Here is a 26,207-nt window from a genome sequence, read left to right as displayed (position 1 = left end):
CACAGTCCTTCAATGCAGGCATTTAATATAGGCAATACCGTAATAGGCATGCAACACCGTAATGAAAAAATAATGTATAAGTAAATAAATAAACAATAAATAAATAATAAATGAATAAAAAAAATAACAATAGATGAACAAATAAATGAATGAATAAATATTAAATAAAAAATAAGTAAATAAATAAATAATAAATGATTGAATAAAAAAAGAAATGGCAAATATATGAATAAATACATTTATAAATAAATAAATGAATGGATGAAAAATAAATGGAGAATAAATGAATACAAAAATAAATAAATGGTAAATACATAAATAAATAGATAAATAAATAAATTAATGAATAAAAGAATGAATAAATAATAGATGAAGAATACATAAAATATTTTTAAGTAAATAAATAAATAACAAATGAATAAAAAAAGATGAATAAATGAATATTAAATAAAAAAATATATAAATAAATAAATAAATGAATAAAAAATAAATAATAAATGAATGAAAATAAAATAAATGAACAAATAAATGACAAATACATAAATTAATAAAGAAAGAATAGATAAATAAATAAATTAATGATTTTTTTTATAAATAAATGCACAATAAATAAATAATAAAAAACAATGATATTGATAAATACATTCATAAATAAAGAAAAATTGTTTATTTTTCATTTATTTATTTATAAATGTATTCATTTATTTGCCATTAATTTTTTTTATTCATTCATTTATTTGCTTATATTTTTTATTTATCATTCATTCATTCATTTATTTATTCATCTTCTTTATTCATTTATTATTTCTTTATTTAACTAGAAAAAATAAGTAAATAAAGAAATAATAAATGAATAAAAAAGATGAATAAATAAATGAATGAATGACATTTTTTTTTAGAAATAAATGCACAATAAATAAATAATAAAAACAATGATATTGATAAATACATTCAAAAAGAAAGAATAACAATACATACATATATGATATGAACAAAAAAGCATTAAATAAATCATTAAATGAATAAATAAACACTAAATTAATTAATTAATAAACAATAAAAATATGTTGATGAATAAAAGTCCATGGTAATCTCATATAAGGATAAAAGGGGCACGAGGGTGACACCAAATCCCATATAACAGAGGAGTCAAGAACAAAGAATAAGAAAACATAATAATTAAATATAATGGAAATTAACCAATCACCAGAACGAGCAGGGAGTAAAACATGTCCCTCTGTGTCTATAAGAGAAGGAAGGCCTTATAGCTGTGTTTTCCAACCAGAGTGCCGTTGGCTGTCCGGGCATGCTGGGAGTTGTAGTTTTGCAACAGCTGGAGGCACCCTGGTTGGGAAACACTGGAATACATAGACGTCAAGCCCCCATGATAGCCAAAATGTTGTCATAACGATTGTATGATAAGGCCAGGAAAGAGTTAATAATGGGGAGCCCAAGGAAGTATACAAGGGTGGAAAATACCTTTTATAGAGATTTTATTAAATATGAATTATTCTTCACTATTTAACAACCTTATTTTTCGTTCTTACAGGAATATGCCGTCGTGTCATGTGACCTTCAATACGTCAAGTGAACAATAGAAATATTCATCTTCAGAGAAACATTATTCACGTATAAAGCGAGAGCAGAAATCCCGAATAAAGCGTCTACCCTGAATAAAAGGCTGTGCTATGCTTCCTCAATCATTGCAGAGTAAAACAGCACTAAGCAATAGTGTTGAGCGGCAGGGTCAATATTCGAATTCGCGATATTTCGCGAATATATGGATGAATATTCGTCCTATGTTCGCGAAATTCGCATATTCGCTATGTTCATTCTTAGCACTATATTCTAAATATTCGCAAAATTGTGAAGTACCGATATTCGCAGTAAAAATTTGCATGTCGAATATTCGCACTCATCACTACTAGGCTATAGTGTTGAGCATGAATATTCGTAATGCGGATTTTTATTGCGAATATCGGCACTCTTATTACAAATGATAGTAAAATCATAAATCTTTATAAAGTACACAGAGTCTCTGGGTTTAAAAAATATGTAATTTTGCTAAACAATCTGTCCCCTTACCTCTATATCAGTTTTTACCGACGAGAATACCTCCATGTATTGCAAAACATGGCATTCAGAGAGTTGCAGTTTTGCAACAACTGGAGGCACCCTAGTTGGTAAACACTGTGTACATGTACCAGAGCTGAGTGTGCGATCATGTACATTTAGCAGAAATTTGGCTAGGTTCACACTGTGGAATTTCTGGGCAGAATTTCTGCCGGAGATCGAGCCGGTGGCCCTAGGACCGCGCGGACTACATTTCCGTCCCCATAGATGGCAATGCATTTCTAAGCAGATCTCACAAAAGATCCACCCAGAAATGCATTGCAGTCTATGGGGGCAGCAATGCAGTCTGCTCGGTCTTAGCGCCGCCGGCTCGATCTCCAGCAGATATCCTGCCCAGAAATTCTGCAATGTGAACCCAGCCTTAGTGTGCAGCATGTGTATTGGGCAGAGCTGAATGTGTGATTATGTGTATGCATGACCATGCACACACTCAACTCTGCTGCCTACACACAATCACACACTCAGCTCTGTGTCATACACACAATCACACACTCAGCTCTGCTGCATACACACAATCACACACTCAGCTCAGCTGCATACACACAATCACACACTCCAAAGGAGTCTTGCATGCAGCACCCCCATCTGAGAGCTGCATGTAGCGGTGAAGCCTCAGAGTATGCTGGGTCACAATTACGGGGCCGGTACGGGGCCAGACTAACATATGATGACGATCACACCCCCTTCCATAGACTTGCATTGCGGGGGCGGGGTCTGACATCACACGGGGGCAGAGTCGTGATGTCACGATTGTCCGGCCCTGTAGTTGTGACCTGGTAGACTCCGAGGCTTTAGCGCTGCGTGCATCTCCCAGAGGTGGGATCCCCGCGATCAGACATCTTATCCCCAATCCTTTGGATAGGGGATCAGATGTCTTAGAGCCAGAGTACCCCTTTAAGGTAGACTTTGGTGACCATCATACCACTCCAGGAGCCAATACAGATGCATATTTGTAGACATCGAATGTTAACAACTTGGGTGATGGATCGGCTAGCGAGCACCTGTCAAGGGTGCACTATTATGCAATCATCTGTTCTTCATCTCCCTATGTAAGTGGAGAAGAAGGATCAGATTTATAGGTATTTTCCACACAACTCTAACAATGCATTAACCCAACTTATCAAAGGTTTAATCTTACCTCCGGAACCGAGATAAGAAAACCTCAGCTTCTGCTTCTATTGAAATCTTATATTTAGCTGAAGTGGATTATGGGACGAGCTGCATCTGGCAAAGACGTAGGTGGCGACCTAATAAATGTCATATCAAATTATCTTCAAGAAGTTATTGGCAACAGTAATTGGCAGACATATATCTATTGGTGATAGTCTACTTTGTTGTTTAAAGGGGATTTCTCATCATAGAAAGTATATATCATCACTATGAGCAGTGGAATCTAATTAGCGCCCCCCAACAATTCACAGGTTTTCCCAGCACACTGACATGTCATATCAAGATACAGGTGGGATAATGGGTGCACACCAGGAACCAGCAATAAAATATTATTAATTTAACTTCAGACGAGTTTCTGTGCCATGACAGCCTCTTCATCATACCTGATGAAGGGGCCGACACAGCCCTGAAACACGTTGTAAAAAGTTTAATTAAAACATTTTCACTGTATTTTATCACTGGTTCCTGGTGTGCACCCGTAATCCCACCAGGGGAAAAAGTTTCTTGGAATATCTATTCGTGTTCTATATGTGAAACACTGGGAGGTGCAGCCATTTTCATTATGCTTTATATCGAGCGTATATGCCTCCAGCTGCACAACTCTGGTGAGTGTACTTTGTTGTATCCTGAGGGAACCCTATCTACCTGCTTTACGCATGAGGGAGCAGTCCATGGTGTTTGTGCACATATCAGGAAAACATTTTTTTTTTTTTAATCAACTGGTTCCAGAAAGTTGAACAGATTTGAAAATTACTTCTATTAAAAAAGCTTAATTCTTCCAGTACTTATCAGCTGCTGTATGCTCCACAGGAAGTTCTTTTCTTTTTACATTTCTTTTCAGTCTGACCACAGTGCTCTCTGCTGACACCTCTGTCCAAGAGTAGGAGCAAATCCCCATATCAAACATATGCTACTCTGGACAGTTCCTGACATGGACAGAGGTGTCAGCAGAGAGCACTGTGGTCAGACAGAAACGAAATTGAAAAAGAAAAGAACTTCCTGTGGAGCATACAGCAGCTGATAAGTACTGGAAGGATTAAGATTTTAAAATAGAGGTAATTTACAAATCTATTTAACTTTATGGCACCAGTTGATTAAAAAAAATAAATATATATATATATTTTCCACCGGAGTACCTCTTTAACCCGTTAACGACGCAATACGTATATTTACGTCCTGCGCCGGCTCCCGCGATATGAAGCGGGATCGCGCCGCGATCCCGCATCATATCGCGTGGGTCCGGGCGCTAATCAATGGCCGGGACCCGCGGCTAATACCACACATCACCGATCGCGGCGATGTGCGGTATTAACCCTTTAGAAGCGGCGGTCAAAGCTGACAGCCGCTTCTAAAGTGAAACTGAAAGTATCCCGGCTGCTCAGTCGGGCTGTTCGGGACTGCCGCGGTGAAATCGCGGCATCCCGAACAGCTGATCGGACACCGGGAGGGCTCTTACCTGCCTCCTCGGTGTCCGATCGACGAATGACTGCTCCGTGCCTGAGATCCAGACAGGAGCAGTCAAGCGCCGATAATGCTGATCACAGGCGTGTTAATACACGCCTGTGATCAGGATGAGAGATCAGTGTGTGCAGTGTTATAGGTCCCTATGGGATAACAATGATCAGTGTGTGCAGTGTTATAGGTCCCTATGGGATAACAATGATCAGTGTGCAGTGTTATAGGTCCCTATGGGATAACAATGATCAGTGTGTGCAGTGTTATAGGTCCCTATGGGATAACAATGATCAGTGTGTGCAGTGTTATAGGTCCCTATGGGATAACAATGATCAGTGTGTGCAGTGTTATAGGTCCCTATGGGACCTATAACACTGCAAAAAAAAAGTAAAAAAAAAGTGTTAATAAAGGTCATTTAACCCCTTCCCTAATAAAAGTTTGAATCACCCCCCTTTTCCCATAAAAAAAATAAAACAGTGTAAAAAAAAAAATAAATAAACATATGTGGTATCGCCGCGTGCGTAAATGTCCGAACTATAGAAATATATCATTAATTAAGCCGTATGGTCAATGGCGTACGCGCAAAAAAATTCCAAAGTCCAAAAAAGCGTATTTTGGTAACTTTTTATAACATTAAAAAATGAATAAAAAGTGATCAAAAAGTCAGATCAAAACAAAAATCATACCAATAAAAACTTCAGATCACGGCGCAAAAAATGAGTCCTCATACCGCCCTGTACGTGGAAAAATAAAAAAGTTATAGGGGTCAGAAGATGACATTTTTAAACGTATAAATTTTCCTGCATGTAGTTATGATTTTTTCCAGAAGTGCGACAAAATCAAACCTATATAAGTAGGGGATCATTTTAACCGTATGGACCTACAGAATAATGATAAGGTGTAATTTTTACCAAAATATGCACTGCGTAGAAACGGAAGCCCCCAAAAGTTACAAAATGGCGTTTTTTTTTTCGATTTTGTCGCACAACGATTTTTTTTCCCGTTTCGCCGTGCATTTTTGGGTAAAATGACTAATGTCACTGCAAAGTAGAATTGGCGACGCAAAAAATAAGCCATAATATGGATTTTTAGGTGGAAAATTGAAAGAGTTATGATTTTTAAAAGGTAAGGAGGAAAAAACGAAAGTGCAAAAACGGAAAAACCATGAGTCCTTAAGGGGTTAAAGGGGTACTCCGCTGCTCCGCGTTTGAAACAAACTGTTCCGAATGCTGGAGACGGTGCCAGGAGCTTGTGACATCATAGACCCACCCCCTCATGACGCCACGCCCCCACAATGCAAGTCTATGGGAGGGGGCGTGCGTACTCTACCTCTAGTACTGCGCAGGCGCACTGAGAAGGCAGGCGGCGGGAGCGAGCACTTGCCAGGATAACACGCTGCGGCGCACATGGAGCATAAGCTAAGATGCGCATGCGCTGGGACCTGTGTGTCAATCACACAGTGGTCCCAGTGCTGACATACAGGGGATAGGCGTGTTGGCGGCGGGGCATAGCGAACCTTGCGCCTCGCCTATCCAACTGTGTGCGGCTGCTCTCAAAAAAGTTTTTTGGGGTGATAAAAGCAGAGAGAACTAAGGTAAAAACACTACTGTAGCACAATCTGCACACAGTACAAAGGCTGTGTGTAGGTTCATGACAGTTGCGCTTTAAGTGTTGATGCCTACTAGATCATCTGCGGGAATCTATGTCTAACACTGCTGGACTCCACAGGTCTATGACACATTGTTACACTGCAAGATAATACTACAAGATAATGACTACTACAGATCAATGTCCACAAATCACAACTGATACACTGAAAAAAATCATAGTCCACCACTAAGTCACCACAAGAATCCATGTCTGCCGCTGGATCTCCTCTCTTCCTCCTATGTCAGTGTTTCCCAACCAGGGTGACTTCAGCTGTTGCAAAACTACAACTCCCAGCATGCCTTTGGCATGCTGGGAGTCGTAGTTTTGCAACAGCTGAAGGCACCCTGGTTGAGAAAAATGTCCAATATCAATGCTTCAGCTGATGCACAGTTTGGTACGAGGCCTCTCCTTTCCCTGTAGAATTCTTGAACTATTTTTCTTTGTTAAATTCGAACAGGATCCGATTCCGGCCAAATCGATACAGTCTAGTTGAAATGATACAACAGCTGGAGAGACGTACAGCGCATTCTGAACTCATGCTCAACACAAGAGAGATGCCAATACAGGTTTTGGAATGAGGACATAAAATTCTGTTGCGTATGACTAAGGGAGTGACCCACCTCCAAAACCCGTCAAGATAAAAATGAGTTTTTTTATGTTAGATTCAGACGATTCAGTCATCTCTAGTTGAAACGATACAACAGCACGAGAGCCGTACAAAGCATTCCGGACTAATGTTCAACACAAGAGAGATGCCATAACAGGTTGCCATAATTCTGTTGCTTATGACTAAGGAGTGACCCACCTCCAAAACCCGTCAAGATTTTACCTGTCCTGCTGACATGTTAAGAGCCCTGCTTTTAAGATATTTTAATAACTTGAAAAACTACTTTTTCAACCTTACAGGTGTCCTTAAAAGTGCTTTTCTCCTTTAAAAAAGGATTTCCAATGTGAAGGGAAGTATCTGTAAAGTGATATCCCAAGCTAAATTACATGCTGATAGGAAGCAACACTGAATGGCTTGGAGCTTTTTGTAAATTACCACATTTAGTTAGTTAGGGGTGAAGAGCGGTCATGTTGTGCTACATTGGAGTCCTCCTGGGGATTGTGACCCTGAGCCAGTCACTTGGACCTGGGGCCTATCTGCAGCTGGATAACTGTGCTTTACAGAATGGTAAGGAATGCTATCCACATATGTATCTTCAAAATATCTATAGTCTTCTGATCTATCTATCTATCTCATATCTATCTATCTCATATCTATATATCTCATATCTATCTCTCATATCTATCTCATATCTATCTATCTATCTAATATCTATCTATCTCATATCTATCTATCTATCTCATATCTATCTATCTCATATCTATCTATCTATCTCATATCTATCTCATATCTATCTATCTATCTATCTCATATCTATCTATCTCATATCTATCTATCTCATATCTATCTATCTCATATCTATCTATCTCACATCTATCTATCTCATATCTATCTATCTATCTATCTATCTATCTATCTCATATCTATCTATTTCACATCTATCTATCTCATATCTATCTCATATCTATCCATCTCATATCTATCTATCTATCTATCTATCTATCTCACATCTATCTGTCTCATATCTATCTATCTATCTAATATCTATCTCATATCTAGCTATCTGTCTTATATCTATCTCATATCTATCTATCTCATATCTATCTATCTCATATCTATCTATCTCATCTCATATCTAGCTATCTCATATCTATCTATCTATCTATCTATCTCATATCTATCTATCTATCTCATATCTATCTATCTCATATCTATCTATCTATCTCATCTCATATCTATCTATCTATCTATCTCATATCTATCTATCTCATATCTATCTATCTCATATCTATCTATCTCATATCTATCTATCTCATATCTATCTATTTTTTTCATATTTATTTATTTGGGAATCTTATTTATTAAAGTCTCTTATGTCATACTGTATATTTTTACATTTTATTATTTAATGTATTATTACATTTGTCATGGAAACCAACTGGGTGAATTAGTTTATGTCCAACCCATTCATTCCGCCCTTACAGAACAAATACATCTACCAGATTCAGTCCATACTAAAATAAAAAGTCACCTAAAATGTGTACTGGATTGTACTCTACAGCACCTAAAGAAACCTATCACTACAATACAAGTATAAATGAAATAACAATAGTATAAAATCATTTAGATGGTTTATAATTGTCATTGTGTCTATGGCAGCTTTAGACAACCTAAGGCATAGTTCACACTATAATAACAGAATCCGTGGTGGTTTTGCTGGATTTGTGATTTTATGGATTCTAATGTAGTAGATAAATCCCTTTGACTTATATTGGACTACTGTTTGAGGTTGACTAAGGGCAGGGTCACACAGGGCGCATCCGCAGCGTATTTAATGCTGCAGATGCGCCGGCGGCAGTCACAGAAGGACTGCAGAGCAAGCTCTACAGTCCCCCTGCGACTGCCGTCGGCACATCTGCAGCGTGAAATGCGCTGTGGATCCGCCCCGTATGACCTTGCCCTAAAAGGAGTTTTTGCTGTCAAAAATTAAATAAAAACTCCATAAGTAGAGCTGAATGGTAGCGTGAACATAGCCTTACTGGTAGGAGCTTCCCAAATATTGCAACAAGCATTTCTAAGGAATATAAAATTCATCTTTTCTACATGGTACCTAAACAGAAAACCCTAAAACCCAGGATGTAAAACTTTTAGTATACCATGAATAAGGGCTTGGAGAAATGGAAGCAAAAAACTGTAGTGGTTTTGGGGTACAAATGCTGTCCAGGGACCAGAGGGGGGGAGGTGATGTATTAGAATACTGGATATTTACCTATTCACCCCAAAACCACTCGACTTTTCTTCTTCCATTTCTCTATTCTTTAGTTGCACCCTATTCACTGGGCTCAGCTTTCTTTAAAGTCCTTCAATATGGGGTGCTTGGGTTTGGTTCGCTTTCATGAATAAGGGCTTACGCATGCCGAAACGTGTTGGAATTCTGTCCTTTATCGCTTTGTATTCAATGGACGCTGAACTCTCTTGTCTGCTCTGTTCCTTTATTGACCAACACACTGGCCCTGATTTACTAAATAGAGTGTAGTTTTCCTTGTAGGGGGTTTTTTTCCCCCCCTGACAAGTATTTTACTATGGTATTTACTAATTTAGCACTTTTCCCTATTTTTTTTTTTTTTTCTTACACTTGTTTTGAGCTTTCGGGTTTTCAAGAGCTCAAATCCACCACATTTTATGTGGGAACATTAGTAGAAGTAGTAGTAAATTTGATGGGATTTTTCAAAATGGTCAGGAACACGCCCCCTTTCCCCAGTGACCACACCCCTTTTTAGGGCTTTCTGAGTAAATTAGAGAGTTGGTCAGATTTATTTTTTAATTTGTTGATCGCAAAATCTGAGCGCAATCTGGATCCCATTGGTAAATACCTCCAATATGCGTACTTGGGTGGAGGCTGGAACTTGATATGGGGGACTCTGCAGTCCTTCTGGGACTGCTCCCGGCGCATCAGCAGCGTGAAATACCCTGCGGTTGTGCCCTGAGTGACACTGCCCTTAGTCAACCTCATACAGTAGCCAATTATAAGTCAATGGGATTTATCTACTCCATTAGAATCCATAAAATCTTATATAGATTAGATTACTATACCAGAATTTGTGAAGTATCAACTCCCACCCCCCGACTACTACAAATAATACTCAGTAAATTACATTATAGATAATGAATTAAAGGGGTATTCCAGTTTTTCCTATTAACTGTCTCCAGAAAGTTGAACAGATTTGTAAATTACTTCTATTAAAAAAATCTTAGTCCTACAACTACTCATCAGCTGCTAAAGTTGAGTTGTTCTTTTCTGTCTGACCACAGTGCTCTCTGCTGACACCTCTATCTGTCTCAGGAACTGTCCAGAGTGGGAGCAAATCCCCATGGCAAACCTCTCCTGCTCTAGACAGTTCCTGAGACAGACAGAGGTGTCAGCAGAGAGCACTGTGGTCAGACAGAAATGAACAACTCAACTTTAGCAGCTGATGAGTACTGGTAGAATTAAGATTTTTTAATAGAAGTAATTTACAAATCTGTTTAACTTTCTGAAGCCAGTTGATGGGATTTTTTTTTTATTGGAATTCCCCTTTAATAAAATGTATGGAATTACATACATGACTTACATGTGTGGCTCGACCACGTCTGACTTGTTCTTGGGTCGTGTTCACTCTTCCAGCTGTGACTGATGTTCTGGCAGATACAGGAACCTTACTGAAAATGGCAAACTCCGACACTTCTAAGAAAGTCCTCAAGAAGGGTAAAGGTGCCGTGAAGGGTATTACAAAGTAAGTGAACCCTGAAGGTTGTGAATTTGTATTAGTAATAACATAACCTGGGGACCACAAGATGCTGTATTATTAGTCTAGAGTTTATATATATATATATATATATATATATATATATAAAACTATTTATGTGTGAATAGATTAATGTGTATGTGGAGTTATTTCGATGACACTTGGTCACAGGTTACTTATATGTCAACAGAAAATATAGGTTATTTAAAGGGGTACTCCATTGGCCAGCATTCGGAACATTTAATTCAGAACACTGTGTGTGCGCTGTGGGGGGGTCGGCCACGCCCCTCGTGATGCCACACCCCTCGTGACGCCACTCCCCCTTCCATAGACTTCCATTAAGGGGAGTGGTGTAACATTCAAGAGGGGGCATAGCCGACCCCCACACCACACACAGCGTTCTAAACTAAATGTCCCCCAAGTGGTCCTGCTGTGAAAAAAAAGTGCAAGAACTCCATTCCCATGTGTACCTGCAGGACTTGAGCTCTGTAGTCGGGATAAGATATGAGGAGGGGACAAGAGGATGGGATAGGATGGGATGTGTTCTGCCTCAGTCAGTGATTGGCTGAGTGGGCCGTCACTGCCGAGACTAGTACCAGGGCCGGTCCAAGATTTTGTGCTGCCTGGGCCGAAGAGTGAAATGCTGCCCCCCCCCCAAGGGGAAAAAAAAAGGACTATGACATAAAATTGCACTGCATATTCAAGAGCTCCACAGCAGTGCAACTCACATTAATCTGTAGCATTATATAGGCAGCATTGTTCCCCCACATTAGAAAGGCAGCATAGCCCCCCCCAACACACAGAGGAAGGAGACACACAGGCACACACACCTTGCCTGCGCAGCACTTCTTCTCTCCGGCGATGGACTGACGAGTGACATCAGTCCATTGTGGGTCTGTGCGCGGGTCTGCGGAGGAACGTCACTTGCGCGATGTCCCTCGCCAGACCCAGGCCAGCCAGCCTGCAGGCTTACTGTCTGAAAGTGCCCGCTATTAAGTAGCTTGGGCTGCGCCAGCACTGCAGCAGCTCAATGGGCAGCTGTAGCGCAGTGGCAAGACTGGCCCGACCATGGACCTAGGTGGTCCAAAAAAAAAAAAAGGGGGCAAAAAAGGGCTGCCACTGAAAAGTGCCACCTGGTACCAATGGTTCCACCGGGTTCCATGGTAGGGCCAGCCCTGACTAGTACACCTCGGAAGGTGGGGGCAGAACCGCTTAGCGGGGAGAGGCGGGCCCTGTTCTTGAGATTCCCAGCAGTTGGACATCCCGCTGTCAGGCACTTAGCTTCTATCTTGTGGATAGAGGATACATAAAGAAGTGGAGAACCCCTTTAAAGAGATCTCACTATACTGTATCCTGCTCTACATGTGTCATAGCAGGTAGAAAATTGAGAGTAACTACTTTATTTATTTACAGTATAAAGGTGGAAAAGATTGACTTCTCCAAGATCTACCTGAACATCCTAACGGACACTGGGATCCAGATGTTTGTAACGAACAAGATATTAATCACCGGGAAAAGGTGAGATGTGGAACCTATGGTAACCATAGGAACAAAACTGGTCTGGATCAGTCCCCCCGTGACACCTTCTACCATGGGGCATAAAGAGCCCAAATAATACCTTCATATAGAGTCCAAAAGCTGCAAAATACAGTGTAAATACCTATATTGATGGTAAATTAGCCTAAAGAATCTCAAATGTTGGATTGAAGTCCCCAAGCCATCAGTGTCATAGGTCATAACTAGAGATGAGTGAACTTACAGTAAATTCGATTCGTCACGAACTTCTCGGCTCGGCAGTTGATGACTTATCCTGCATAAATTAGTTCAGCTTTCAGTTGCTCCGGTGGGCTGGAAAAGGTGCATACAGTCCTAGGAGCCATGCCCCCTCCCATAGACTTGCATTGAGGGGGCGAGGTCATGAACACCCAGCGTTCTAAACGAATGCCAGGTACTGCTTAGAGATTGCGGGGGGTCCCAGCAGTGGGACCCTCGCAATCAGACATCTAATGCCCTATTCTTTGGATAGGAGATAAGATGTCTCGGAGCGGGGTACCCCTTTAAGCTAGGATAGGTGAAGCCAAAATGGTTAAACTTAGGCCAGTGTTATTAACATAGGCACATACATCATAAGTTGTGTTTCCACGTTTTTGGCAAAAACACACACACAAAAAAAAAATTTAAAAAAATTACTGCGGCCAGATGTTAGCTGGGAGTCAGTAATGAATAAACTTACTTTTTTTTTCTTTAAAGGGGTACTCCGGTGGAATATATATATTTTTTTAATCAACTGGTTCCAGAAAGTTAAAAAGATTTTTAAATTACTTCTATTAAAAAATCTTAATCCTTCCAGTACTTATTAGCAGCTGTATGCTACAGAGGAAATTCTTTTCTTTTTGAATTTCTTTTCTGTCTGACCACAGTGCTCTCTGCTGACACCTCTGTTCATATCAGGAACTGTCCAGAGCAGCATAGGTTTGCTATGGGGATTTTCTCCTGCTCTGGACAGTTCCTGATACGGGCATCAGGTGTCAGCAGAGAGCACTGTGGATGAAAAATTTAAAAAGAAAATAATTTCCTCTGTAGCATACAGCTGCTAATAAGTACTGGAAGGGTAAAGATTTTTTTATAGAAGTCATTTACAAATGTCTTCCACTGGAGTACCCCTTTAAGGCATTTTTTCCCTCTTTATTGCCATTTTTTTGCCTCAGTGGCACAGCATTCTGAGACTTTGGTATTTTTTAATGAAAATCTTCCTCAGAAAAATCCCCCAAAAATCCCCCAAGAAAACGCAATGTAGGTTTAACATTTTTAAAGTTTTTTTTTTTTTTTTTTTTAACCCTCAATTCTTTACTAGAGTCCCACGATGAAGTAATCACATGACTTGTAATAAAAAACAAAAAACTTAAATAAATAAAAATGCCAAGGCTAAAACTCATTATTTTTGATAACGATGCCATTTTGAGAGTGCAGTTTTTTGTTTTTTTTTTGGCTTTTTGTTTTTTTCAGGTAAAAAAAAACAAAAATAAAAAAACACCAAAAATAAGGGAAACTTAGCCTTACCAAAATATGTTTCTGGTTTAACAGTTTCTTGGGTGGAAAAACAGTCATGAAAATGGAAGTAGATATTGTTACAAATTCAAGCGTGAAGAAGGAGGACGTAGAGTGCCCGACATTAGTCAAGGTGGAATGTGTGACCAATCTTGTTGCAATGGACGTCAATCTTCCCAAAGGGTGAGTCCCCTGCCCAGAGATTGCCCAGAATGTCCTTTATTATTAATTAATTTATTATTATTGTTATTAATATTATTTATTTATTCTTCATTTATTTATTCTTAATGTATTTTTTAAATTAATATTATGTATTTATTATTAATTCATTTATTATTATTATTAATATTATTAATTTATTCATTATTAATTCATTTATTATTATTATTAATATTATTTACTTATTATTAATTCATTTATTATTATTGTTAGTATTATGTATTTATTATTAATTAATTTATTATTATTAAAATTATTTATTTATTATGAATTTATTTATTATTAATTTATTTATTATTATTATTATTCTTAATATTATTTATGTATTATTAATGTATTTATTATTATTCTTAATATTATTTATGTATTATTAATAAATTTATTATTATTCTTAATATTATTTATTTATTTATAATATTATTATACATTCAGATTTTTTTGGTGCCACCTTGTTCAGAATTTTCTAATGACTACATCTTTTTTTTTACTATGCAGAATTTTGCCAAGTGCGATGAATAATTTTCTGGATAAAAATCTTAAAACTATCTTGCCGGCTACAGTAAGTTATGATATTGATGGATACTATCACCTATTGCATTCTATATGTTATCCAGTGTATAATAGTTTTTTTCAAAAATATTAAAGGGGGACTCCACTGCCCGAGTGTTTGGAATATTTTGTTTCGAACGCTGGGTGCGGGCTGCAGCGGTCGAGACGTCGCGGCCACGCCCCTCGTGCTGTCACACCACATCACCTCAATGCAAGTCTATGGGAAGGGGCGTGGCATATGCCACGCCCCTTCCCATAGACTTGCATTGAGGGGGCGTGGCTGTGATGTCATGATTTAAGATCGGAGGCATATAAACAGGTCTCAAGATTGGTAACTCTTAAGGGGTACTCTGACATCAGGTTAAAAAAAATGCTGCAAAAGTATGTAGCATTGCTTGTCTGTCCCTGACAGCCCTCCCACCCTGCCTACTCTCCTCCCTCAGCGCCCCACCAAGAGCTGTAGTAGAACATTTCAGTACACAGCAGACTATTTCTCTGCAGTAAGTAAATCTGCAGCACCTGCTGCATTCATTCCCTGTCTGCTCCTCTGCCTCATCATAAGGCAGCATGCTGTAAACACAACTCAGTCTGTATATGTTGATATAACAGGGAGATGGTTGTGTGGCTGTAAAGGCTGGACAAAGATATTGACATCACTCAGGGGTGGTGCTACAGAGAAAGGGAGGAGTTGGAGACAACACCACTCTGATGAGAGGACTACACAACTTCCTGTTATGAGGAAGTCAAGCAAATAACATGCCACACTTTGTGATAACACCATATAAGAAAGTTAGACTGTATATCTTTCCCCCTTTTACCTATATGCAAAGATCCCATTGGCAGGTTTTTATGGTTATTAAAGCTTCACTTGAAGAATAAAACATTTAAAATGACTTTATGTTTCAGGTGTGTCCAGCAGTGGATCATGTCCTTAGTGAAATAAATGGAGAGCTGTGCATGAAAGACAGTTAAGTATAACGCTTAAAATGCGACACTGGGATAGCAAAAACTGGACAGGCTTATATATTTGTAGGCTTCTCTACTGCCCCTATGTATAGTTATAGACCCCCATATATCTATAGTTGTAGGCTCTTATACTGCCCCAATATATATAGTTGTAGACCCCATATATAGTTGTAGGCCCTCTGCTGCCCCCATTTATACTTGTAGGCCCCTATACTGCCCCATATATAGTTGTAGACCCCCATACTGCCCCATATGTAGTTGTAGGCCCTTAAACTGCCTCCATATATAGTTGTAGCCCCCCATATATAGTTGTAGGCCCCTATACTACCTCCATATATAGTTGTAGGCCCCTATACTGCCCCCATATATAGTTGTAGGCCCCTATACTGCCCCATATATAGTTGTAGGCCCCTATATTACCTCCATATATAGTTGTAGGCCCCTATACTGCCCCCATATATAGTTGTATGCCCCTATACTGCCCCATATATAGTTGTAGGCCCCTATACTACCTCCATATATAGTTGTAGGCCCCTATACTGCCCCCATATATAGTTGTAGGCCCCTATACTGCCCCATATATAGTTGTAGGCCCCTATATTACCTCCATATATAGTTGTAGGCCCCTATACTGCCCCCATATATAGTTGTAGGCCCCTATACTGCCCCATATATAGTTGTAGGCCCCTATATTACCTCCATATATAGTTGTAGGCCCCTATACTGCCCCCATATATAGTTGTATGCCCCTATACTGCCCCATATATAGTTGTAGGCCCCTATACTACCTCCATATATAGTTGTAGGCCCCTATACTGCCCCCATATATAGTTGTAGGCCCCCATACTGCCCCATGTATAGTTGGAGGCCCCCATACTGCCCCATATATAGTTGTAGACCCCCATACTGTCCCCATATATAGTTGTACCCCCCCCATTTACAGTTGTTGGCCCCCATACTGCCCCATATGTAGTTGTAGGCCCTTATACTGCCTCCATACACAGTTTTAGCCCCCCATATAGTTGTTGGCCCTCTACTACCTCCATATATAGTTGTAGGCCCCTATACTGCCCACATATATATAGTTGGAGGCCCCCATACTGCCCATATATAGTTGCAGACCCCCATACTGCCCCAATATATAGTTGTACTTATACTGCTTCCATATATAATTGTAGCCCCCCCCCCCCATTTACAGTTGTTGGCCCCCATACTGCCCCATATATAGTTATAGACCCCTATACTGCCCCATATATATATATATATATATATAATTGTAGGCCCCATTCTGCTCCCATATATAGCTGTAGGTCCCTGTACTGCCCCATATATACTTGTAGGCCCCCATATATAGTTCTAGGCCCTTATACTGCCCCCATATATAGTTGTTGGCCCCTATTTATGTTAGGGTCCCATCCAAAGTGAGGCCAGCTCCTTGTGGTGGATGGGGGACACATTCTGATCAAAACGTGTGCTAAGAACCTCATGACTGAGATTGCTGCTGCAACTTTCTTTTTGTATATTCTTTTCTATGCCCCCATATATAGTAGTAAGTAGGCGGCTCCCACGGACATACTGCCCCACTGCTTTGGTGCTCCACTGACCAGAGGAGGAGTGAAGCACTCAAGATAACACAGTTTAGTTACCTTACTGGTGCCCACTCCAGGGTCCACGCCAGAATCAAGGCTCGTGCTCTCTTGACGTCAATATTTTTATTAAAATGACAGGACATTGTCAAAATTAAGTAAAAACTTCACTGTCCCATTCAAAATGGGACCTATGCTCAGACCAGCTACATGGCTTCCACTTCTAGCTGTATTTCTGTCTCTGTACGCAGCTTCCTTTTGTCTGTGTTGTCACATTTGCTGTCTGTAGTCACGTAACACTTTGATATCTGAGTGTCTTGTTTTTAGTGAGTTTCCCTTTTGGACAAGCTGGAAGCCTCCAATACTCGACATCTCCGACACCGACAGTGACAGAAGAGAATATCATTATTGAATTAAATGTGAGTCCGTTTAAGTCTCCAGGTTGGCAGCCATTTGCAATAGTTATTTCACAGCATCATCCAGTGGCTTAAAGGGGTACTCCACTGCCCCAGCATTTGGAACATTTTGTTCCGAATGCTGGGTGTGGGCTGCGAGGGTTGTGACGTCACAGCCATGCCCCTCGTGATGTCATGCCATGCCCCTCAATGCAAGTCTATGGGAGGAGGCGTGGCAGCCAAAGCCACAACGCCCCCTCCCATAGACTTACTTTGGGGGTGTGGCATGACATCACGACCCCCGCACCCAGCATTCGGGGGTGCCTTGGTTGAGATTTTGAATTTCTTCAGTCTAAGAGAAAGGTGACTTCTATTGCTTTTTACTCAGCACATCCCACAGCTTTCCATTATCAAGGAAAGAGATGAGTGAATGAATAAGATCAGAATAAATTTTCCTCCAAAATTTTGCAAAAACTTTTCCAATATCCAACATTTTTGGGATTCATTTTTAGCAAATCCAGCACAGAAGCTGGGACTCTTGTTGAAGACAGGTGTCCCTTCTCACGAACCCACTGAGCTGTGAGACATATATTTTATGCCTCACTGCTCAGTTTACATTTACTGGGTCAGTGCAGAGTGTACATGCCTTCTGCTCAGTACATAGTACTTTGCCACCATCGAGTAAGGCCCCCTCTACAGTACATTTGGGGTTCATTTGGAGCAAATCCAGTGCAGAAGTGGGGACTCTTGTCGAAGGCTGGAGTCCCTGCTCTTGAACTTACCGAGCAGTGAGGCATACATTTCATTCCTAACTGCTCAGTTTACATTGACTAGGCTGGTGCACAGTGTCTATGTCACCTGCCCAGTACATAGTAGCATGGCACCCTAAAGTAAGGAGTCCTCTACAGTGATGGAGATATGCTGTTTTCTGTCTGGCCTTAGGGTATCAAGTAGAGATGCTGTGCATCGCCACTTTACCCTCATTGAAGCAGACACTCTTCATCTGTGCAGCAGGTATAGGGCTAAATCGGCCATCAAATCTGAAATCATTTTGAAGGCTAATGAATATTGGTGTTCTTATCTTTAATCCAGGGCAGTCATTTATACTGTTTGTTGCTTATTTTTACACACCCAGCTACTTCTCAGGAACCATGGTAATGGCATTAGATGGGTTAGTGGCATAAGTGCTGGAGCTCCCACCAATTCAGAGAACCAGGGATCCAATCCACATTCTCACTGGGCCTAGGCACTGTATCATTCTCCTAAAACAAGCTGTAGGTTCCAAAGGATAGGGGATAAGATGTCTCATTGCAGGGGTCCAGTTGCTGGGGACCCCCACGATCTCCCTGCTGCACCCAGTGTACGCTTAGAGCATCGGGTGCAGCGCTGGAGGCTTGTGACATCCTGGCCACGTCCCGCTCGTGACGTCACGGCAACGCCCCCTCAATGCAAGTCTACCATAGACTTGCATTGAGGGGGGCATGGCCGTGATGTCACAAGCCTCCGTCTTGCATCACCAGTCATTCACCACGGAATGAAGTTCGCTCCGTGTACCGGATGTCTGGGGTGCCGCAGCCAAGAACGGAGGGGTTTTCAGCAGCAGGATCCCCGCAATCAGACATCTTAAGATGTCTAGGGGCAGAGTACCCCTTTAAGGTATTGGTAACCATATTCTGCAAAAAAGATATTTATACAATGTTCCATATTCATCCTGAAGGTCCAAGTTTTCGAAGGAGAAAATCTCATCAACCTTCCAGATGACCAGGCTGCCAGCCCTTTAGTCCTGCCTGCTGCTTCTGAAACCACGTTATATCTGACCACTGACTTACTCGGACGCGCCTTCACTGTGCTTCAAGAAGAAGGAACGTTTAACTTTAAAGCCAGTGAAGAAGATGTATGAAATATAAAACGAGTATACACGTTCACTGGATGAGATGTTTCATATGTTTTTGTGCACAATAAGCCAAGTGTTGGGTAGGAATGTCATTAGAGGAAACACTGAGCTATATTTCTGCCACCTATATTACTGAAAAAGGGGGGAAGTAACCCATCTAGAAAACATACCCATATGTGGTGACCAATGATGTTACTGCATATGATGATGACGAGTGTACTCTACCCCCACCCCCAGTCTTGAAATTATACCTTCAACACAAGAGGGGCATGGAAGTGAAGAGATGCGAGACAGTATAATCCCTATAACGACACTAACAATAAAGACCCACAAGGGAAGCTAGGGGCCAAAAACACAATCCTGGGTATGGGGTAAAAAAAAAACCCTATGTATTGTCAAGCCTAAAAATGTACTTTTACAGTGAAATCTCCCTTAGCGGACACCTCCCAATAGTGGACAGTTTTTAATTCCCTGGGAGAGTCCCATAAGACTTAATGTATTTGCAGCCTCCGATTAGGGAACATTCCCAATTGTGGACGCGGACACTCTCAATAGGGGACAAAACACTCCTAATAGAGGACAAAACACTCCCAATAGGGGACAATAGGGGACAAAACACTCCCAATAGGCGACAAAACACTCCCAATAGGGAACAATAGGGGACAAAACACTCCTAATAGGGGACAAAACACTCCCAATAGGGGACAACACACTCCCAATAGGGGACAAAACACTCCCAATAGGGGACAACACACTCCCAATAGGGGACAACACACTCCCAATAGAGGACAAAACACTCCCAATAGAGGACAAAACACTCCCAATAGGAGCCAAAACACTCCCAATAGGGGACAACACACTCCCAATAGGGGACAAAACACTCCCAATAGGGGACAACACACTCCCAATAGGGGAAAAAACACTCCCAATAGGGGAAAAAACACTCCCAATAGGGGACAAAACACTCCCAATAGGGGACAAAACACTCCCAATAGGGGACAAAACACTCCCAATAGGGGACAATAGGGGACAAAACACTCCCAATAGGAGACAAAACACACCCAATAGGGGACAAAACACTCCCAAAAGGGGACAAAACACTCCCAATAGGGGACAAAACACTCCCAATAGGGGACAAAAAACTCCCAAAAGGGTACAAAACACTCCCAATAGGGGACAAAACACTCCCAATAGGGGACAAAACACTCCCAATAGGGGACAAAACACTCCCAATAGGGGACAATAGGGGACAAAACACTCCCAATAGGGGACAATAGGTGACAAAACACTCCCAATAGGGAACAATAGGGGACAAAACACTCCCAATAGGGGACAACCAGGCTTATATGCCAGCCCTACCTTGTACACAGGGTCACCATCAGGGGGTACAGCCAATACCCCTGTAAGGGGCTCAGGCCCCCAATGCAGCCCCAGCTCAGAAGCAGAAGACCTCATGCATATCATCTGTGGGGTGGAGAATCTCTGGAAGGGTACCTTAAGAGTACCTTAAAGGGTTACACCGGCCTCTGTTGGTGCCTCTGTGGGTCCTTGTGAACACTAGACCACTAAAAGTCACTGAATGACTTTGTTACTACCCACAGATGCATACCTCCAAATGTGGATGCCACCCAGCAGTTTGTACTACCAAATTACAGTCCCTACCAGATGGTCCAAGTCTTTTAAATAGGGACACCAACGTCTCCAATCACTGTATATAGGAGCTGCCAGGGACAGTCGAGTACAGCCGAGCTTCTTCATGGTGTTGTCTGTAAATTAGAGGCTATTTGTCTTCCTATAATGAACAACAATATAACCAGAACTTGTTATTTTTTATCCAGCTTGTCAATGGAGGGGCCATGTCTATATCGACCTTAAGTGACATCATTCCAGAGGTGAGAAAATATACACATTAACCAGATATCGTAACATTATCCCAACCACTACCTGTACTGACTACACCTTACCAAGAACTTAAAGGGGTACTCCACCCCTAGACACCCCTAGACATCTTATCCCCTATCCAAAGGGGGTCCTGCCGTGATCTTGGCTGCGGCACCCCAGACATTCAATTCCATGCCGGATGACTGTCCATGCAGGGCGGTGGCTCGTGACGTCACGGGCATGCCCCACTCGTGATGTCACGATCATGCCCCCTCAATACAAGTCTATGGGAGGGGGCCCCTCCCATAGACTTGCATTGAGGGTGTGTGGCCACAATGTCACAAACAGGGCATGGCCGTGACATCACGAGCCTCCGGCGCTGCGCCCGACGCTCAAAACGAACGCCAGGTGCAGCAGGGAGATCGCGGGGGTCCCCAGTGGCGGAACCCCCGCAATTAGACATCTTATCCCCTATCCTTTGCATAGGGGATAAGATGTCTAGGGACGGAGTACCCCTTTAATGGGAGTATTCGCATGATGGGGCTGGGTCGGGTTTTTTCTTCTTGATTTCTCCACTGGTGGCGCTGCAATGAAATTGAACCCTTACTGCCATCTTACCTCAATGAGCGCCCTCTATTGTTGCAGTGGATCACTGTTTCTATTTTATCATGATGTATACTTGTTTTTCCAGCTTCCTCCAGGACTACAAGATTACAAAATAGATATCTCTGTCAATAAATCAGCCTTAGTTACAGCCAACAACATGAAAGCCATTCTCCATATTTACTCCATTATGGAAGTCACTGCATCGTCCCCGGACTCAGAATCTCAGAACTTGTTTCAAGTAAACCTGGTAAGAATGACATGATAAGAAATAATTCTGTCTGTATACACCTGTATGACATTGGATATATGGCAGTACCTGTATGAAATTGGACATATGGTGGTACACTATAAGGCAGAGATAGATTTGTTTCTTGAAAAATTAATCCGTAATGTGACCATGCGTATAAGGCATTTGCCACCATAGGAAGGGGGCAGTGCAGACCTATACTTGCCCTAAACCACTGTACCTATCTACTTGGATGATATGCCCTTAATGGCAGCCCCCATCTGGGCAACGGTTCCTATAACTGCTAAGTGTAGGTGCGCAAAGGGAGGTTAGACAGGCTAAATCATCGACACATGGAAAAAAAGAAAGAGCCACATCATAATACCAAGGGACAACTAGGGACAAGCCAGAGAGTCAAAACCAGGAGGACAGCGCAGTACAGAATCATAATTAGAACAGCAGGCATGAGAGTAGTCAGGTAAAAGGCAGAAGGTCAGGTAAGGAATGCAGGGAAACAAGAACAAGGTTTAGGAACGCTGGTGATGGGTATGAACCACAATCATGGACGTCTGAGCATAGCAGATGGCTGTTTTAATATCCCGCCACTGGGAGCAGCTTCTCCACCTCCTGATTGGTTAGGCCGGCACAGGATGACATTGGACGCTGCTGATGAATTGGCCCTGGAATTGGACCAAGTAAATTTATGACAGCATTATAGAGATATGGCTAGGAAAACAGAGATTCCAAGAGTGGGCTAGATTTTTACCAGTGGCTTAGGCTGTTTGAAAATCTGATGTTTAAACACGTTAAGTGCTGTCATGGCGGCATTTACAGATATGGCACACACACCTCAGGGGGCTGGCTTGGTAGATAAGAAATGAGGTTGTCAAGCCCCTCGGTTATGATGCCCTGCTCCTGATTGTTCCAGGCCTTACAGGAAGTCTGGAAAGGCCTGAGACAGAACTAATCTAGGCTCAAGTCTGCAAAAAAGCTAAAACCCGGAATACTTCTTTAAAGGGGTACTCCGGTGGAATTTTTTTTTTCTCAAATCAACTGGTTCCTGAAAGTTAAACAGCTTTGTAAGTTACTTCTATTAAAATGTTTTAATCCTTCCAGTACTTATCAGTTGCTGCATGCTTTAGAGGAAGTTGTGTAGTTCTATCCAGTCTGACCACAGTGCTGTCTACTGACACTATCCAGAGTATAAGAAAATGTCCATAGCAAACCTCTCCTACTCTGGACAGTTCCTGACACAGACAGAGGTGGCAGCAGGGAACACTGTGGTCAGACTGGAAAGAACTAAACAACTTCCTTGGGAGCATACAGCAGCTGATAAGTACTGAAAGGGTTAAGCTTTTTATATAAAAATTAATATAAATATATATATATCTTTTATAAATAAATAAATAAATACATATCTGTATAACTTGATTAGAAAAATACATTCCATTGAGTACCCCTTTAAGCAAAGACTTTTCCTTCCTGCTGGATCCATTTCTGATTTTTCAAATAATGTTAATGCCCCCAAAAATTCTACACATTGGGACCCCCCCCCCTCCCCAAATCCCACATGCAGTTCTTGGTGCAACAACTTCCCTCATGTGTATCCACATCTTAGTACTACACAAATTTTTTGTCTAAAATGACATTGAAAACTGCAAATGTGATTCCTTCTGTCCGATGATCATTTCACCTGCTGTCACCAATAACAGATCGAACTAATGTAACCCATCTTTCTCCTCGTACAGCACATGAACTATAAGCTCCAGTTTACAGCTGATGAGAAAAACCTAAACTTCAAAATGTCCCTGGACAAGTAAGAAAAGTGGACAAAAGTGAAATGTCTGAATGCTTCTAATTCTCTATACATTTCAGGCCTCACATACTGTACCTCAGCGTCTGGTACATTTCTTCTCCGAAAATTCCTGTTCAGCTTTTGATCAATAAAATTGGAACTACCGTATTTTTCGCCCTATAGGACGCATCGGCATATAAGACGCACCCAATTTTAAAGGTGCAAAATCTAGAAAAAAAAAATTCTGCACCCAACAGTGATCTTCAACCTGCGGACCTCCAGATGTTGCAAAATTACAACTCCCAGCATGCCCGGACAGCCGTTGGCTGTCCGGGCATGTTGGGAGTTGTAGTTTTGCAACATATGGAGGTCCGCAGGTTGAAGACCACTGGTATAGGAGGTAGTACTCACGTGTCCCCGCCACTCCGGACCCATCACCGCTGCCCTGGATGTCGCTCCATCGCTGTCTCCGCGTCCCCAGGGTGTCCCCGACGCTCTCCGTCGCCGTCATCACGTCACTACGCACGCCGCTCCTATTTGATGACGGGACGGCGTGCGCGACGACGTGATGACGACGAAGGAGAGCGCTGGCCATGCAGGGGATCCCGGCCCGGAGCAGACACCGAGGAGGCAGGTAAGTTCCCTCCCGGTGTCCTGTAAGCTGTTCGGGACGCCGCGGGGATACCGAACAGCCCGACTGAGAAGCCGGGTTAGTGTCACTTTCTCCTCAGACGTGGCGGTCAGCTTTGATCGCCGCGTCTGAAGGGTTAATACAGGGCATCACCTGCGATCAGTGATGTCCTGTATTAGCCGCGGGTCCCGGCCGTTGATGGCCGCAGGGACCGACCCGATAGGTGTGTGTATTCGCCATATAAGACGCACCAACTTTCCCCCCCCAGTTTTGGGCAAGAAAAAGTGCGTCTTATATGGTGAAAAATACGGTAAATGCTGTAACATCGAGTTAAAAAGAAAACAAAAAAAATGTATAATAAATAAATGAATAAATAAAATACATTAGGCTTAGAAGACATTGGATTAATCTGATGTACAGGCAGGGGCGTTGCGAGGTCTTCAAAAGACCTGGGGCTAGAGCCCATGGCCAAGACACGCCCCTAACCACACCCCAGACACACCCCTAAGCACACCCCCAGACACGCCCATGCACACCAAGCCTCCTTTAACACCTTAAAGGGGTATTCCAGGAAAAACTTTTTTTTATTTTTTATATCATTTATCAACTGGCTCCAGAAAGATAAACAGATTTGTAAATTACTTTTATTAAAAAATCTTAATCATTCCAGTTGTTATCAGCTGCTTAAGTTGAGTTGTTCTTTTCTGTCTGACCACAGTGCTCTCTCGGCTGACACCTCTGCTTGTCTCGGGAGCTGCACAGAGTAGGAGCAAATCCCCAAACCTCTAATACTTTGGACAGTTCCTGAGACAGACAGAGGTGTCAGCAGAGAGCACTGTTGTCAGAAAGAAAAGAACAACTCAAATTCAGATGCTGATAACTACTGGAAGGATCAAGATTTTTTCATAGAAGTAATTTACAAATCTGTCTAATTTTCTGGATCCAGTTGATATAAAAGAAAAAAAGTTGTTTCCTGGAATACCCCTTTAAAGACTCAGGACGTACCCGCCATTTCTACCGGGTCCAGTCCCGTTTTGGTTTCTGTCTCAACACAAGGAAAGGCCCACTCAGTGCCAATCTGTGCCACAGAGGTGACCCGCCACAGCCCTGTGTAGAGGCAGAGACCAGGAAACCCTGTAGTGCAGGACATGGCCCTCTTGGGATGGCAGCAGAGTGGTATTGGGGCAGGAGAGTACACATTTATTAGTGTTTTTACCCCAGCTCAGCTACATATTAGGCTGTGTTCACACGTTCAGGTTTTTAATAACAATTATTAAAAACAATGCCAAAAATTGATTTGAAAAGAGAATAGGTTTTAGTCTTTATCATTGTCTTCCATCTATGATCCGTTCCGGCCTTTGTATTCAATAATTGCAAATAAAAAAAGGATTCCTTGACCATCCCCTTTAATTGTAACACATATGTGGATTCCATATTATGTGTTTTTACAATAAAGTCTGACCTGTTTAGATACATATCTTTAAAGGGGTACTCCCCCCCCCTTGACATCTTATCCCCTATCCAAAGGACCCCCGCTATCTCCGTGCTGCACTCGGCGTTCGTTTAGAATGTCGGGTGCCGCGGAGGAGGCTCGTAACATCACGACCACGC

At 41.6% G+C, this 26,207-nt stretch overlaps 2 protein-coding genes and 1 long non-coding RNA gene across 9 annotated transcripts in view; 2 read left to right on the top strand and 1 right to left on the bottom strand.

Moving 5' to 3' along the window:
* Positions 1-1,802, top strand: part of BPIFB2 (BPI fold containing family B member 2) — a 57,280-nt gene extending 55,478 nt beyond the window's left edge. For 3 of the 7 annotated variants that reach the window (XM_056550450.1, XM_056550449.1, XM_056550451.1), the window contains one exon: positions 1,550-1,801. In XM_056550450.1, coding sequence (XP_056406425.1) covers positions 1,550-1,591 — 42 coding nt within the window. In that variant the 3' untranslated portion in view covers positions 1,592-1,801. Of the gene's footprint in view, positions 1-1,549 lie in introns of all 7 variants that reach the window. The other 4 variants (XM_056550452.1, XM_056550453.1, XM_056550454.1 and 1 more) reach the window with 2 other exon arrangements.
* The window catches only part of LOC130297704 (uncharacterized), a 53,311-nt gene that overhangs the window by 15,081 nt on the left and 12,023 nt on the right, over positions 1-26,207 (bottom strand). The window lies entirely within an intron of this gene.
* On the top strand, positions 6,735-19,993 carry LOC130297700 (BPI fold-containing family B member 6-like). Its single transcript, XM_056550465.1, has 8 exons — positions 6,735-7,582; positions 10,680-10,788; positions 12,214-12,318; positions 13,885-14,031; positions 14,563-14,626; positions 15,523-15,583; positions 17,496-17,587; positions 19,281-19,993. The coding sequence occupies exons 1-8, from the start codon at positions 7,483-7,485 to the stop codon at positions 19,461-19,463; spliced, it is 861 nt and encodes a 286-aa protein (XP_056406440.1). The 5' UTR covers positions 6,735-7,482; the 3' UTR covers positions 19,464-19,993.

This window comes from Hyla sarda, chromosome 13 (assembly GCF_029499605.1).
Source record: "Hyla sarda isolate aHylSar1 chromosome 13, aHylSar1.hap1, whole genome shotgun sequence".
Classification (NCBI taxonomy): Eukaryota; Metazoa; Chordata; class Amphibia; order Anura; family Hylidae; genus Hyla; species Hyla sarda.
Note: the sequence above shows the minus strand (reverse complement) of the source record. Positions and strands in the feature narration are given on the sequence as shown.

What these genes read in the sequence shown, in the direction of transcription:
- LOC130297700 (XM_056550465.1), top strand. Translation starts at nt 7,483, where the DNA reads ATGTTGTGCTACATTGGAGTCCTCCTGGGGATTGTGACCCTGAGCCAG. An exon ending in TAACTGTGCTTTACAGAATG is followed by an intron (nt 7,583 to 10,679) that starts GTAAGGAATGCT and finishes TCACTCTTCCAG; the next exon opens with CTGTGACTGATGTTCTGGCA. An exon ending in AGAGCTGTGCATGAAAGACA is followed by an intron (nt 15,584 to 17,495) that starts GTTAAGTATAAC and finishes TCTTGTTTTTAG; the next exon opens with TGAGTTTCCCTTTTGGACAA.